Source organism: Balaenoptera musculus, chromosome 7 (assembly GCF_009873245.2).
Source record: "Balaenoptera musculus isolate JJ_BM4_2016_0621 chromosome 7, mBalMus1.pri.v3, whole genome shotgun sequence".
Taxonomy (NCBI): domain Eukaryota; kingdom Metazoa; phylum Chordata; class Mammalia; order Artiodactyla; family Balaenopteridae; genus Balaenoptera; species Balaenoptera musculus.
The window spans coordinates 83826084-83842839 of NC_045791.1; the positions used below are offsets into that span (position 1 = coordinate 83826084).

Genomic DNA, 16756 nt, shown 5'->3' on the forward strand with positions numbered 1-16756 from the left:
GGACCCGGGGCCTTGAACCGCTGCTCCACCGTTTCCAGGCAACCACGCCGCTCAGGACCCGGCGCAGGCGCACTCTGAAGCTGAGCGCGGACTCTGGCGCCCAGCTGGAGAGGTTGCGTGTTAGGGTACACAGTTATACACTGTCATTAAAAGCTCTGTGGTCTCCCCCATTCCTATTCCCTGCAGCTAAGAAAAACTAGTCAGTTTTTCGGTAGGCTTTCTTCACGCCAAGTAAACTATTTCCAACCTCCCGCGAACATAACACTTTTTGACCTATGAAGGATCCGTAAAATCTCGCGATACGCTCAGCCCGCGGGGAAGCTGTTATGGCCGCGCTTCTGTATAACCATGGAGCTCTGAACTAAGGTAAGTGGAGGGCGAGCATAGGTGGAACAGGTGGTCGTACTACGCCTTAGACTTCTTGCCTTTCAGAGAAAGGTCTCAGGAGTTGCCCGGGAAGTAAGTTTAGGGAGGTGGGTTAATACTAAGAGGTCCAGCTCCGGAAGGACGGACCCCTGACACCGGTTCTGAGACCCGGTGAGACTGTCTGGTTGTGTCTCCAGACAAGCGCAGGCCTCGTGCAAGCATCATTTTAGTTTGCTGCTGCTTCTTCTGAGCCGTTCTACTTGTCCAAGTCCTTGTTCTTAACAGTTCGTGTTTAGCTGTAGTTAAATCCTTGTGTTAAAAAGTATCCATCAAGGTTAAACCCTTATTTTTCATTGACGACATCTTCAAGGCAGTGGTAACATAAAATGCCTTACTGCAAAGAAAACTTTGTAGGAAAACTTTGCCGTCAGAAATCCACTTCCTTTTTTATTTTTTTAAAACCTTATTTGTACAACGACTACTTCCAAAGTAACCTTGCACCTTTAAGACTGTGTATATACACATTGCGGTAGAAATGGAGAAAGCCCATATTGCTAACATACCTTTTTAACGGAAATCTTAATGTCTCCCTAGGGTCTCACTTTAGTCTCTGTTAAATGCATTTGATATTTTTAAGTAGAAGTTTTACTCTAATTTTTATCTCTCTTATAACCCCTTCCCCTACAGGAAAGCTACGGCATGTGTTTTCTTTCATATTTAGAAGCGACGTGTGTGTGTGATCTTGACAACTTTAAAGCCATTTGAAAGTGTTTCAGTGGCTAGGAAAATGAAAAACAGAGCAGGTTCCTTTTTATGGAACCTCAGACAATTCAGTACTTTAGTTCCAACAGGCAGAACTGTGAGGCTGTATCCTTCAGGGTTTTGCAGACCAAAAATTGTTTATTCAAACTGGAACCTTTTCCAAAGTTACTTAAGTAACTTTGATAATAGAATGCAGTCATCTATTAGATATCTCTTTCAGGATGCCTTAATTTTTAAATCAGGAGGTGATGGCTTTCAAACAAAGGGCATAAGCACTGTAACAGTCCTTACAGTTGACAGACTACTTTGTTCTAGAAGACTGTCCTTTAACTCAGAACACTTTGTCTCTGATAATGGATTGAAGAAAAACTTTCATCATGAGCCTTCCAATGAAGATGTTCTCACCAAGAGAACAAAACCAACCCCGATCAACTGTAGAAAACTGTCTCAGGAGTGTAATTCCCTGAGTGATGTGTTAGATATATTTTCAAAAGCACCTACATTTCCTAGTAGTAACTATTTCTCAGCCATGTGGACAATTGCCAAACGGATGTCTGACGACCAGAAGCGCTTTGAAAAACAATTGATGTTTAACCACCCTGCGTTTAGCCAGCTGTGTGAACAAATTATGAGAGAAGCCAAGATCATGCACTACGACAACCTGCTGTTTAGTCTTCATGCTATGGTGAAGCTCGGGATTCCTCAGAATACGCTACTCGTACAGACTTTGCTGAGGGTGGTCCAGGTAAAATCAAAAGGAGCCTTAAATATACTTTTACTTGGTTTAGCATATCTTGAAAGAATGATGGGATGTAAACATGTAGTCTCCTTGAAAGAAACTTATCCTTGGAATGGTAGTTTATATTTGTTTCTGCATAGATATTATATGATTTAGAGACCTTAAGTTAGCCAGATCTTTTTTGCTGTAGAAATTTATGAAAGCTTGCCCCATTTTTCTTCTCTGGAGTTGAGTAATAGTGAATAAGCTAAAATGGGAAGAGGTACAAAATATACAAGGAAAGGTTGGGTAGTTGAAAGAAGAAGAGAAGGGAAGGGAACTAGTATTTATTGACTACCTGTACCTTTTTCTTGTGTTGTCTTATTTCATCTTCACAATAGCCCTGTAAGGTTGATGTTACCTCAGTTTAGCAGATGAGGAAAGAGATTTAGTGATGTTAAGCAACTTGGCTAAAGTCACACAGCTACTGGATTGATTTATTCATACAGTAAACATTTATTGGGTGTCAACTATGTATCAGTTACTAGACTTGTCACTGGGGATGTAAAGATATAGAAGACATGATCCCTGCCCTTATAACCTAGAGGGGACAACAGATATTTTGTAGGTAATTACAAAAATAACCAATGTTCATCTGATGAGTCATACATTTACTATGTTGTAGGCATGGTGCTGAGCATAGGGAATACAGTTACAAAATAACGGCCACATAGAGCTTTCAGTGCAATGAAAGAAAATTATAGAGAATGTATTACAAGGGCTTCAAACCTAGTCAGGAGTATGCCTTCATGATGGGAAGAGGTGATGGGGGAGGAGGATACAGGATTACTGTTTGAAGCAGTGATAGGTACAAAGTTTGAAAAGAGGATTGTCTCATGTAATTCTCAGTGTAGTTTTTAAAAGTAGGTATTGTTACTTTCATCTTACCGATTAGGAAATTTAGGCTTAGAGAGGTTAAATAACTTGCCCAAGGTCACATACCTGTTAGTGTCACTATCTGTAGGTACTTGATAAATATTTGCTGCGTGAATGAACAAACACCTAGACATAGTAGAGCTAAAATGCAAGCCCAGTTGGAGATAATGTCTAAGCTGAGTCCAAGAAATGGCCAGCACTTAGAAGATGGATAGCGAAGGGGATGGTGGTTCAAGCAGAGAAGACTATATGTTCAAATCCTGGAGAATAGTTTGCAGAGCTGAAAGTAGTTCATTGTGGCTGGAAGTACAGAATACTGGGGTTGTGAGTTTGAGGGAATGGGGAGGAAATTGTGTCTGTGGTTGTCAAGGAGGAGGGGTTGGGTGTCGTGGCAAGGCATGAGGTTGGGGAAAAAGGGGATGAATCGTGAAGAGCCTTTCTGCCTGGCTAAGGAGTTCAGATTTATCCTGTAGGCAATGGGGATCCAGTGAAATATTTTAAGCAAAGGTCATCAACATGCTCCAATTTGTATTTAGATTACTGTGGGAGTGGGAAATGGAATGGAGGAAGGAGCCACTTTTAGTTTCAAACAAAGGAGTCAGTGTCCTGTTTGATGTCACTGAAATGACACCAGATTGGCTGAGGAAAAGATGAGTTCATTAAAGTAATCATTTACCTTTTAAGAGTGGACTCTTCAGACTTCTGAACTCAATGATCATAATTAAATAATTTTTTTTGAAGACAGGAGTTTCCTGAGGATGATCTGATATATATCCTATTCTACTATAGAATTCAAGAATTGGGTTCATAGGTATATGAGAGTTTTTAACTTTAACTTTTTACATTACTGTGATTTCCATGTTCTTGCCCAGGAACTAATTTGTGTGTTGTGTGTGTGTGTTTAAACCGCAGAATATACGTGTTTTTTGGTGGACTGCGTTTCCTATATAGTTATTTAAAAGTGATTACAGTAAGTCACTCTACCTGGTCAGTGATGCTCTAAATGAATTTTGGACAGGTATTCACATCAGCATAGTATCTGCATTGGTGAGGAATGAACAGTGGATATTTGGGGTCAGATTATCTGTACGTATAATTGTATCTCACTAACATGTTGGAATGTTGCAAAGACATTTTAGCTAGAGATGAAATATGTCATCAGTGAAGTTTGCCCTTCAAACACATAGCCAAGTGGTCTTTTCTTTCACAGTAGATATTGATGGAATGCTATAAATTGTTAATGGAAACCCTCTTATGGGAATGAGACCTTTTTTCCTTCCAGCAGTATCCATTTCTTATCATTATCTGGTTCTGACTTGAGACTTTGTGACTAGTTAGTCATGTATTGTAATTTTAGCAAAAGAGCATACATCTTTCAGATGTGATCACAAGTACTCTTGTGAGGTGTATAAGCTAGTTGTGATTAAATTGTAGAGCACTAGGTAAGCTGTGTTGTTACTATTTGCTTTCTAAATTAGGCCATTTCTAGAACCTAAATTAGTACCCTAATTCAGAGGATTTGAAAGAAGGATCCATGGAGCCTGGGCTCCTCTTGAGATCCAGGTAGTGCTGGTAAAATGTGACAGCAGATGTGAATTAGAAGGTTCACAATTGAGGTTGCAGTTCGATACCCAGGAAAGGATATAGGGAAATTGTAAGCGCAGCTGTGTAAGATTCTTTAGGGGTAGGAAAATTGTCCTGTAGCTCTAGTATTACTGCACTTGTCATCATGATGGCTTTGGGTCTCAAGAAGAGGTAAAAATAATGTTTGATAAAAGTTATTTCAGAAGGGGAGGAAGGTAATCAATATCAAATCATTTTCAGTGATAACGGAGAATGTAAAAAAAAGGTTGATACAAAAAAGAATGTGTATCAATTATTTGGAAAATTCGCTTACATATGACATCTTGTTTTCCAAAGATGCTGTTTATTGTGGACTGACTCTGTGAGTTATTGGTTTGATACTTAATCCTTTAGTTGAAAGCATCAGTTCAGTGGTTTTGCTTGGGTGAGATAGTCTACTATGAGCTCATCACCTGTGGTATTTTTGTAATTATATTTCAATAGGAACGTATCAATGAGTGTGATGAGACATGTCTTTCAGTTTTGTCAACTATCTTAGAGGCAATGGAGCCATGCAAGAATGTGGATGTTCTTCGAGCAGGATTGCGGTGAGAACTCTCTTACGCTTTCTTCAAGTGCCTTTCTCTGTTTCTCTTAAATCAAAAACGAAGATGAAAGTTGAGCTCCCTTTTTTGGAGTGGGGGCATGGAAGACTTTGTTAGTAGTTATGGTCTTTAATACCTTATTAAACTTAAAATAGTGACTCTGGATCAGGTGAAGCTGGAAATAATGCTTCTTTCAGGGTCCACCATAAAATAAAAGGTGTGGGTAACATTAAAATCTAAAATTATCTTAAAACATAGTACTGATGTGGGCTGGGTGATAACTGATATGTACTCAGTTCATAATGGTTAATTGGGTACTATGTGGAGGTCACATGACACTGGCCCAGCTTGAAAAGGAGGTTAAGTTTTACAACTTATAAAACTGATGCACCTAATCTAATGTCATAGGTTGATGAGAATAATTTTTAATTCCCTTTTTCATTGACTATGCATTGAGATGTCTTAATATAGTCTCCTGATATTTGTTCATGCATAAAGACAGCAAAATAATGTGAGAGAAAACAATACTAGGCTGGTCCTGGAGCTTTCACTATTTGCACTCTCTTGGACAGGTAGATCATTTCTTTGGGCTTCATATTCCTTGCCTAGAAGTAGAAGCTGGACCAAATGACTTTTAAGATTTCTCTCCTGGTTTTAAGATCCTAGGACTGTGGTATTTATTGTGTTTGATGACAGGATGCTAGTTGATCAGCAAGCTTGGAAAATAGAACGTGTCTTCACATTACAAACTGTAATGAAGTGTATTGGAAAAGATGCACCGATTGGTCTTAAAAGGAAATTGGAGGTAAATACCTTCTGAATTTTCTCTGTTGTGTAAAATTTGAAAAAAATATTTCTTGTGATTTGCTATCACCTCCTAAAGTCGGTTTATTAGGAGGACATCGTGCTTTTGGATGTAACTTTGCTAAAGTGAAATAATAGAAATAGATTTATTTTTATCTGTATGTATATTTACATATATTTATCTATATATCTGTTTGTCCGAGTCATTTTGCTCAAACTTTATCCTTTTTTATTTAAATATAGGAGTTTAATTTATCTTGCCACAAATGAAAAATTAAATCTAAGTTTACTTTTCTTTAGATGAAAGCCTTGAAAGAATTAGACCAATTTTCTGTTTTGAATAGTCAGCACATGTTTGCAGTACTGGCCGCCATGAATCACCGCTCCATTGTCCTTTTGAATGAGTGCAGTAAGATAGTCACAAGTAAGGGGAATTTTTCTTATATGATTTGTAGCATCCGATCTGTTCTGGACTATATTTGTTTTGTTTGTTTTAACAACTTTGCTGTTATATGAAAAATATCTGATGATATGGTTAGATCTAAATTTTATTTTTGCCTATAGGGGTTTTTTTTTTTTTTTAACAAAATATAGTGCTATTTTTTCTAAAGAAACAAAAGTACTGTGTATATAGTATCTTGGATCTTACAGTCAAAACCATCTGGTAATTCTTGTTTCTTTAACTCATTCTTAAAGGTAATATCCATGGGTGTCCTTTTAAAATATTGATCAGCATATTGCAGTCTTGCAGAGACCTCCAATACGTTAATATAGATCTTTTTAAGGGAATAGCAGATTATGTGGCTACAACTTTTGACATGTGGAAGTTGAGAAAAGTAAGTATGTTAACAGTTTAGAAGAAGCCTCAGAAACTTTCAAGAAACGTATTAATTTATTTAGCATTCGAAATAATTTTTCTATCATTTTAAAGTGGTTTAGATTCCAAAATATTCCAATGCTAAATCGGCTTGAAAAACTAGCTCCTTATAATTTTTGTCTGGGGGTTACCTATTAATATATTATTCAATGTCTGGACCATCTTTCTATCCAAAACAAAAATTATATTGTCCAAAGTTTGTTTTTCTATTTGTTTTTCAAAAGGTTGTATGGTACTTTGGTTGGATACTAAGGATTATTTCTGTCTTTCTACTTTTCCTTTATTAGATTTAGAATAATGGGGATAGGTGATGTGAGAGGCTTAACGCTTTTTGAAGAATAAACTGTCATTACTTAATGGTCATGTCTGTTTTCTATTTATGGAAAGTTTGCTTGTTTCTTCTAGAGTAACAGCCTTTAAATTCAGGGCATGTGTTAATAATTAAACATCTAAATGAAGCAGCTGGTAAAAACTTCTTTTTGTAGTAAAGTAGTGGTAACCATGTTAGGTCACTGGTTTAGTTCACTTGGAGGGTGAGGTTGAGTTTAGTATGGAAATTGATTTTGGAAAGAGAAGTACTTATTGTGAGAAAGACTTAAGAGGGAAATGAGAGGTGAACTGGAACATTTAATCATCGTATTTCAGCTCTATTCTCAGTTATAGAAATTAGTATTGAACATAGAAATTTTTGAGTTATCTCTTATCTGTTAGAATCTAGGAAATGTCTAGGTTTGGAAGGGAGAGCAGTTCAAAATTGGCTTGGTCGTTTTGAAAAACTTCAGAAGAGGTGTATTTAAAGGTAATTTTCAGAGCTGTTGTATGAAAAGCGTATAGGAAAAGATTTATTTTAAATGAGATGGAAATATGGAAACCGTTGTGTGCTCTGGTTCTCAGCTTATAAAAAGAGGTTGCTTGTTAACTCGATACTCTGATTCAAGAATAACTGGAACAGATTTTGTAAGGAAAAGATAATTGTTCCTTTTAAGGGAATATTTGATCAGTCAGGACAGTTCTATTGCGGTTTAAATTTTTGGAGATCTAAAAGATTGCTAATAGCATACTGTAATTCTTAAGAAGTTTTCCCTCAATTCTTTCTTTTTTTAGGTTCTTTTTCTCCTCATCTTATTTGAAAACTTTGGCTTTCGACCTGTTAGTTTGATGGACTTGTTTATGAAGAAAGCAGCAGATGAACCTGGCTTCCTAAACGTGAAAAGCCTTGTCTCTATTCTTCATGTGTATTCTTCTCTCAATCACTTCCACAAATGCTGGACTCACGAGTATGTACTTGTTCTTTTTTTACTTTTTTATTGCCACATATCATATCTATAGAAAAGATTACGAAGCTCAATGAATTCTTACATGCGAACCCATCCATGGCCTTCATCCATGTCCAGAAATTAAACATAATATTCCTTATTTATGAAGTTAAACAGAATTTTATTTTATCTTTGCTAAAGATATGTGCTTTGCTTTTGCCAGTTTCTTTGTTCTTTGCAATATATTTGGTAATTCAGCATAGGAGTTTTCATTTCAAACTCTCCCCCAGCTTATTCCCTCAGCTCCTGAGTTTATAGTTTAGTTTTGACCATAACTCTTCATTTGGTCCCAAACTACTGCTTTCTATTCTTTTCATTTTAACCACAACCGTGCATTTCTACTATTAAACACAGCAATTTCTCAAACATGCTGTGCTCTTTCATCTTCTTTCTACCCAGGACATCTTTCCTTCCTCTCTAGGTCAGTTCTAAGTTTCATTAAGAACCAGAAACGCATATAACATGTCATTTGTCATTTGTTAGAAGAGTGATTAAAAGTGCAGACCCTGGAGACACCTTGCTCAGGTTTGAATCCTAGCTCTGTGATTCATTAGCTACTTAACTTTGGCAAGTTACTTATCTGTGCCTCAGTTTCTTCATCTGTTAAAATGAGGATGAGAAATAAAGACTTATTTCTAATCGTATTGGGTTGTTATGAGGATTAAATGAGTTAACCTGTGTCAGGTTCTTAAGGCAATGCCAGACACACAGTAATTGTTAGATTTAAAAAAAAAACTAGAGTGTCTGTCATAGAGGCCTTGGAGGAATAAACTAGGGCAGTTCTGAGGGTCTCAGTGGCAAGGTTCACTGGCCATCTCTTTGCCATCGAGTAGCTTGACTCCAACAGCTTTTTGTCCCTGTGGTTTTCCCTCAAGATTCAGATTTCCAAAAGAGAAAATCTGATTGAACGAGTTTGGGTCACACGCCCATTTCTTTGGGGCAGGTAATCGAAGAAGTGCTGGGCCAAGAAAAGCAGCTGCCCACTGTGCTCTCCATTGTTGTGAAAGACTCAGTTCATACTGCATGTCATGTGCCTTCCCTTAATTGTCTCCATCAGAGCCCCTGTGCTTGTCATGTCTTATATAACTCTTTGGTGGAGCCTTGACACATAGCTGCAATTATTTGTCAATAAGCCTGTCTCTGCTCCATAATTGAAAAGCGCTCTAGAGCTTTTTAAACCACTTTATCGAGGTATGAATAACAACATGTAAAATGCTGTGCATATTCAATGTATACAACTTGGTGAGTTTTTAGCTCATTATTGTTGATTCTTCCTTTTCCACTAACATTCTCCTCCTCCTCATCTAAGTTTATTTGTTCATTTAGTCGGAAAACTTGTACCAAGCACTCAGGTACTTAAGACAAAAATGAATAAGACATAATCCTTTTTGCAGTTAAATATAGCATGAACATTGGAGTGATAGAGTTTTATACAGTGTATATAGGAATAGAGGAGGGATGTACCAGGATGCTAGCCTGGCGAAGTGGAGGGTCAGAGTGGATGCCAAGCATCCTGCCTGGAGGAGTTGGTACCTGAGCAGATCTTGAAAGATGGATAGATAGGAGTTAACAATGGAGAGACCATTCTGAGTAGAAGGGACTCCATATTCGAGTCAGGAAGGGAAGAAACAGCAGAGTACATGCAGGGAACGACACAGATTTTGGTGTCGCTGAAGATGAGGTAACAGCATAAGAAGTGGGATGCGAGGAGACTGGAGCGGTGATTACCGCTGGGCTCCAGATCAGTCCTCTGCAGCCCCGCTGTTTCTTGCTGCAAACTCCAAACTCCATCAGTTCTCCCTTTCATAAGTGTTGCCCCACTGTTGTCTCTAGGACCTGTTAGCAGTCCCGCTTAGCCTGTCACAGCCTTCCTCACGTGTCCATCTGCTGCTCACGGGACCTCCCAGTTGATCTCAGACATTTCCCTTTACGGCTCACTGGTACTACGGGCTTACTTCCGGGCCTGCTCGCCTTGCTGTGAGCCTCGCTGCCTGTGCCCCAGCCACGCTGGTTACTACAGCGTGCATAGCATGTACTTTCAGGCGTTAGTTTCAAGTGGTCTTCCCTTTTGCCGTCTTTTCCACTTAACTGAAATTCTCCTTATCCCCAAAGCTACCCTATCTACCTTCTTTCCTGTACACTGTCACAGTACTTTGCAAGTATCAATACTTGCTTTTTTCTTATATAATGATATACAGCTTATGCCCTAAGAGTCAAATTGACCTGGGTTTAAAGCGTATCTGTGCCGTTTATTAGCAGTGCCACTCTGCACACGTGACCTTACCTAATTTTGATCTTTCCTCTCTTCCTCTGTGCTTAGCTGCTTTGTTATACTGCGTTAACGTTAGCTCGGGTGGTAGGATTAGGCTAGCAGTTCTTTTAACTCAGAGTATTAATAGCTAGAGAATTTTAATTGATTATAAAACTGCAGTGGAGTTCCAGGTCTTAAAGACTTACTCATGGTAAAAAATCTAGCACAATGGTTAAAAGCCTCTGGACCCTGACAACTTGGATTCCAGTGCTGTCTCTGCTACTTCCTGGCTGTGTGTTCTTGGACAAGTTAGTTGACCCTGCTTAGCCTGTTTACTCATCTTTATTATGAAGAAAATAATGATACCTATCCCATAGAGTTTGAATAGGAATTAAATGAGTTAAAGCTTATAAACATTTGCCCTGTGTAAGACATATAGGAGTAGCTAACATTTATTGAGTGTATGTATTTATTATGAGATAGTCACCGACCTGAAAGATGTGTGAAGACTTATTGCAAGCCTGATTGTTTTATCCCCTTAAGGCTGTCAGTTCTCTGACACCTCACTAGCTCTGCCATGACCTTGTCTACTCTTCATATTTGAAAGCTGACTTTCCTTTCTGCCCCTGTAGGTTCCTAGAAGTTATGGCTAGTGCTGTCACTGGTAGTCTTCACCACATCTCTTCTGAAAACCTGTTGAATGCTGTGTGTTCGTTTTGCTTGATGAACCATTTTCCCCTGGCCCCTATTAATCAGCTTCTTCAAAAGGACATCATCCATGATCTGCTGACGTCAGGTAGGATGTCCGTGCACAGTGGTGACTAAAATAAAGCAGTACTGCCAGGCTATCAGGTGATTCTGATTGGGGTCTCAGTTGCAGCAGTGTTAGTTAAAACGTGTGGAGCGGGTGCTCCTGATGAAAGGACCAATGATGGTGAAGTCAAAGGGCCGTGCTTCAAACCAGCAAACCGGTGGAGGCTCCTTTAATGACAGATCCTGCCCATAGACAGCATGAATAAGAAACACAGCGTCATTGTTCTTTTTATTTATACTTCATGCACCTGTGCAAAGGCTAAATGTTCAGGTTGTTCTTTATGCCTTGATCAGAGGTGTTTGTACTTCTAATCCTTATGTGTCACGTTTGAAGCCAAGTTAAGTCAACTTTTACAGCTATAAACACTTCGTCACTCGTGGCCTGTAATGAGGGCACAGCTGTTAGATCAAGAAACCAAATAGTTACCAAAGTAGTGAATTTATTTACTCTTGGAACCAAATTAATTGTTGTCTTTCAGTCTTTACTGTTAAATAAGGAAAAGCAGTATCAGGCTAGATGTGTAAAATTTGATGATGTATCTGGGAATAGAGTATTTTAAATCCTTTTAAAAACAACAGTGTGAAATTCCAAAGTTGAAGTGTGGAGAAGGAACACCACGTGCTGATTTTTCAAGCAGTCTAATGTGGAGGAAACAGCCGTGAACCCAGGAGACCTGGAATCTAGTCCCAACTTTGCCTTTAGTTAATCAGGAGGCATTTTAACATTCCTGAGCATTTTCCCATCTGTTCAGTGAAGAGTTGAGGCTAAAGCACCTTGAAAGATATTTTAAAGTTTAAAGCATTATCAGGGCACTGACCTACACACTGTGGGACCTCGGGAGACACAGAGAGATTCCTCCTGATACGAAGCAAGTGATCAGAATTGTAGGTGCATTAATACAATTTCTTAAATGTAGCATTCATATTTTTCTTAACTATATATTTTCGTTCTCTTTTTTTATTAGGTGACGTGGAGAGGAATGTTCACAAGCTTCATGTTTTGGCTGCCTGTCTGAAACTTGAAGCTCCTTGTCACAAGGACACACACTTAGTGCTGCCACAGCTGCCCCCCACGCCATTACATCCACATGCAAAGGTTGCCGAGGTGCTGAGTAGCCTTCTGGGAGAAGGATGCTTCTCAAAAAGTGTATGGTTGCCACATAATTATTATATTGGTATGGGACTTTATATAATTTTCCTCTATTTTACTTTTTTTCTGACAAAAGATAAGGAGTTTACTGCAGCAGTCTAGTGTGGTGCAGCATTGGCTCTGGAGCTGGCCTGCTGGGTGTGGATTTTCACTCTACTACTTACTAGTGCTATGCGTTAGGCACTCAGCAGCCTCTTTCCTTATCTGTAAAATGGCAATAATAATAGTACCCATCTCACAGGGTTCCTGTGACCAACAAATGAGATTATACGTATACAATCCAGACTAGTATTTGGCACATGGTAAATAAGCTCAGTATAGCTTACCTGCTGCCATTATAATTATTGGTAGTAGTAGTATACCTTTTCAAACAAAAAATCACTTTGAGCAATGTTTGAAAAATTAGTATCAATTTTTTTCTTTCAGATTTTGAAATCAGAATGGATGCTAACAGGAGCCAAGTGCTTCCATTTTCTGACGTGGATGCGGTAACTTCTGCTACAAATATTCAAAGGTTGTTTACACATACGCATTTGCTGAACTTTCTAAATTTAAATCTTAATTCTCAAAGACTTCATATTAAATAGCAGTAACAATACAAAGACCTTATATTTGTATAGAGCTTGTAATGCACCGAGGGATGTCTCATCCATTAATCTACCCCTTAGGTGTAAATGTGGGACACTGTGGTTGAAGACAGTGGATTGGAGTTGTCCATTTAATGAAACAGGCAATTTTTTAAAATCAGGTTTTAAAGCTAAACAGTTCAATAAAACAATGCTAATATAATTGAAACCATCAGTGCAGTGTAAATTTTTGACAAGATAATGCAGTAGTGATCATAACGAATGACGGCTTCTACTAAAATCAAATACCCAAAAAATATTTTTCTCTACCACCAAACCTTTCTAAAGGTAGAGAAACTTCAGCTTTTTAATTAAGCTGTATTGTATATGGATCAAACCATACTGAAGTTAATTAGAAGTAGTTTCCTTGACTCACACAGTACAGAGGGTATTTCTGGGAGAAATTGATGCTACTCCCTGAGAGAATATTCTGCCTTGTAAGCATCTGGATCAGGTCATATTGCGCACACCCTGTGTTCAGTCATTCTTTGCAGAAAGGCTCTACTAGGGCCTGTGGGGCACGCAAAGATGAGTCAGACGTGGATCCTGACCCCAAGCGACCTACATCCCCTACTGCTTTGTAGCACATGCACATAAGTATGGTAGAGAGAGGTACAGAAAAAGTCTGTAGGGATTCAAACTCTTATCTCCTCATCCCTCTCCACTCATACACAGCTCTGTAACTTTTGCGCCTGTCTAAATCCATCTAGCTTGTTTCTTGGCCATCTTTTTCAGCCACTATCTTCCTTCTACATATTACCCATCTTCCCTCAAAAAGAGGATTTCTCTCTGACCAAGTTGAAAGATCATTTTTCTTTTTCAGGTATTCATCTGTTCTGGCATAATAATATAATGTAGTAGTTCTCAGCCTAAAGTACCGAGAAAAAGTGAGGAATCAGTGTTCCTTTAAAGATATGAAATTTCTCTTACTTTATCTCAGATAACAGCCGGAGTATAACAGAAGACAGTAAGGATACAAATGTATTTTTCTCCCCCAATGAACTTAATCTTTCCAAAAGTCCATGAACAATGAAAAACAAATTACACCTTCCACATTTCTGTTACACGTATACATTTTGTCTTTTCAACAGTCTTGCCTATCTCTTAGTGTTTTCTTTTTTGTATTTGGTCTCCCCATTCTGGTTTTTAAATGTGTCTGTCTCTGGGAGACAATATATACAAGCAGAGCATTTTCCATTTGGTATTATCTACATCAGTGCTTCTAGTAGCATAAATAATTATGTTTAGATCAGAGATTAGCTCTGCACAGGAAAGCCCTAAAATGGGTGCTTTCATATCTGAAAATTTTCCTCATCGAAGAATGTAGCCATTCTTAAAGATGGTTAAGGGATACTGTTTGTATAAAGCATTTTTATAAGCTTGTGGTTCCTAAGATAGTCTTCATATACTGGAATATCTACATAGTGTAGGTAATGAGGAAGTGAAGGACTAACACCGGAGGGAATGGTGAGGAATGTGGTAAGTGGAGAGCTCAGCTTTGAAATCTCCAAAGAACGAGGATGCAGCAAGATTGTACATGGTCATCTCGTTAGTAACTGGTCTCACGTTTTGTGTTTTTGTTTTCAGAGTAGCTGTACTCTGTGTTCCTAGATCTACGTACTGTTTGGATTCAACCCACCCCAGAGGATTCCTTGCTATGAAAATGCGGCATTTGAAAGTAATGGGTTTTCATGTGATCTTGGTAAGAAAAAAATGCAAATGAAATAGTCTTCAATTACTGCTGTTCATTCTGCTGGGAATGTTGTGGTTGAAGTTGGTTACTAGGACTAGATGAATTGTCAGCAGTATTGGAAAAAGTGTTTTAGTTATTGTTTTCTTTGAAAACATTTCTGGTACATGATTTGGCTCCTACTCAGCTGATTACTGTTATTTACTTGGGGTTTTATAAGTGCTACATTTAGTCAACTTTAATCATTTTTGTTAAGTGAAAAATGTAAATAATATGTGTACTTCTTTAATTTAAGACACATGAAACCATATTCAGGTTCTAGGTTATCTTGAACAGGAGAAGAAAAGATGTTAATTAAAGCTTTGTTTTCATGGGCCATTGTGAGGCTGTTAAGGATGTTTGTCACTAGAAAATGCTGGATGATTGTAAGAGGATGCTTCTTCCTCTTCCCTCCTTAGGCTTTGTTTGATTCTGAGCACAACTTTTCTTGAACAGCCTCTCTAGATGTTTCTGTATGGAGCAAGAACCATACGAATAAATGTATATTTATGTTAATGTTGGGATCTATCTAAATGCCACTCATTTGGTCCTGCATATAATGTGAAATGTAAATATTTGAATCTTCATTATGGTACTTTAGTATCCAAAACTGGATCATGCCCGGATTACCAAGGTTAAGATGGCCCATTTCTCTTAATGGGCTAATCTGTAACACTTTTTTTTTTTCATATTGGCTATTGTTTATATTCTAAGGAAGATTATCCCAAGAAAGGAATTTTTGCACCCTTTAGAGGACCTTTAAAGTTTTTTTATAATTTTCACTGTGAGAGCTTTCTTCAACCGTAGCACATAGTCTTACTAAACTTCTAAAATGTGCGTAACTATAAGTGGTTGGCTGATGTTATTTTAATATCCTTGGATCTCAAAACTAGCTTTTATTTTATACGTCGTCATCTTCTTGCAAACTGATTATTTTCCTCTTTCTTTGGTAAGGTCAATAATTGGGAGGTGGAAAAACTAGAGATGAAGGATGCAGTCACATTTTTGAAGACTAAAATCTATTCACCGGAAGCACTTTCTACTGCTGATATAGATTTACAAAGCACATGTTAAAGTAAAAAGCAACCTTTTAATGTTATTAGACATAAATTTATAAAAATAACTTTAATAAAGACTACAGTTCAGTTGTCGATGGAACTTACCTGACTGCTCACCATAATAAAAAGTGTTATTTCAGTTCACTGCTAAAATTAAAGTTGAGAATGAAAGAAATATTGTTACTGGCACTTTAGAATATGCTGAGAAAATTCCAGAAGGGTCATTTTTGCAGTCATACCTGTTCCTTCCAGTGCCCAGATACTTCATAAACTCATGAGCTGTAGGTTTTACTGTTTCTCATTAGCTTTGATGCATTCAAAACTGGTTTCTTAGTTGTGATGGGTTGCAGGTAAGTTGATGTGGGCAGTCCTCAGGTTTGGAATCTAAGCTGTTTTAGGACTCAGGTATGGACCACATTCAAGCACTGGCCACAAAGCAATTGGGCTAGGGTCTCAAATTGTAGAATGTATAAGAATTAATGAGGTAGCGTGTTAAAAATGGGTGAGGATCAGGCATCTGCAGTTGTAACAAGCATTCTAGGTGGAAGTGGTTTGTGGCCCTTACTAAGAGAAACACAGATGAGATAGTACAGAGGTGGCAAGGAGTCCTAATTTCTTAAGATTGATAGGTTGTGGGTTGCTAACACCACAGTTCTTGCCATTGGTGAGGTCATTCCTCTCTCCCTCTTCCCCTTTCCCCTCCCACCATTTCACAAAGTCTTTTAAAGTAAATATATAGCTGAACTGTTTTGTGAGCCAGACCTGAGGGCTATTTTTCAGTTACGTTTGTTCATCCTTTTGTGGAAGTACTTGTTCAAGTTTGTCATACGCCTGTCTACCTAATATTTGACTCGTTGGGGATACAGCAGGTTTCACTTGTGAAACGTGAGTGCCACGTAAGTTGGTATTATTTTAGCCCCGTGTAAAAGACCGAGTGTTTGTGCCGCCACCTCCACCCCATCCCAAGTCCTGAGTTGAAACCTAACCCCTAGTGTGATGGTATTTGGAGGCGGAGCTTTGGGAGATGATTAGGTCATGAGGGTGGAGGCCTCATGCATTGGATTAGCGCTCTTATAAAAGAGGCCTCAGAGAGCTCCCTTGTCACTTCTCCATGTGAGGACAGTGAGAAGATGACCATCTCTGAACCAGGAAGGGGGCCCTCACCAGACACAGAATCTGCCA

General features: G+C 38.4%; 1 protein-coding gene across 4 annotated transcripts in view; it reads left to right on the top strand.

Annotated features, from left to right (window-relative positions):
• The first annotated feature begins 99 nt into the window (after nt 1-99).
• Nucleotides 100-16756, top strand: part of FASTKD2 (FAST kinase domains 2) — a 63136-nt gene continuing 46479 nt past the window's right edge. Inside the window, exons 1-12 of one of the 4 annotated variants that reach the window (XM_036858601.1) lie at nt 103-366; nt 1054-1873; nt 4850-4953; nt 5647-5755; nt 6055-6178; nt 6451-6590; nt 7736-7908; nt 10831-10994; nt 11977-12186; nt 12588-12675; nt 14375-14489; nt 15471-15671. In XM_036858601.1, coding sequence (XP_036714496.1) covers nt 1154-1873; nt 4850-4953; nt 5647-5755; nt 6055-6178; nt 6451-6590; nt 7736-7908; nt 10831-10994; nt 11977-12186; nt 12588-12675; nt 14375-14489; nt 15471-15590 — 2067 coding nt within the window. In that variant the 5' untranslated portion in view covers nt 103-366; nt 1054-1153 and the 3' untranslated portion in view covers nt 15591-15671. Of the gene's footprint in view, nt 367-1053; nt 1874-4849; nt 4954-5646; nt 5756-6054; nt 6179-6450; nt 6591-7735; nt 7909-10830; nt 10995-11976; nt 12187-12587; nt 12676-14374; nt 14496-15470; nt 15672-16756 lie in introns of those variants that run through there. The other 3 variants (XM_036858599.1, XM_036858602.1, XM_036858600.1) reach the window with 3 other exon arrangements.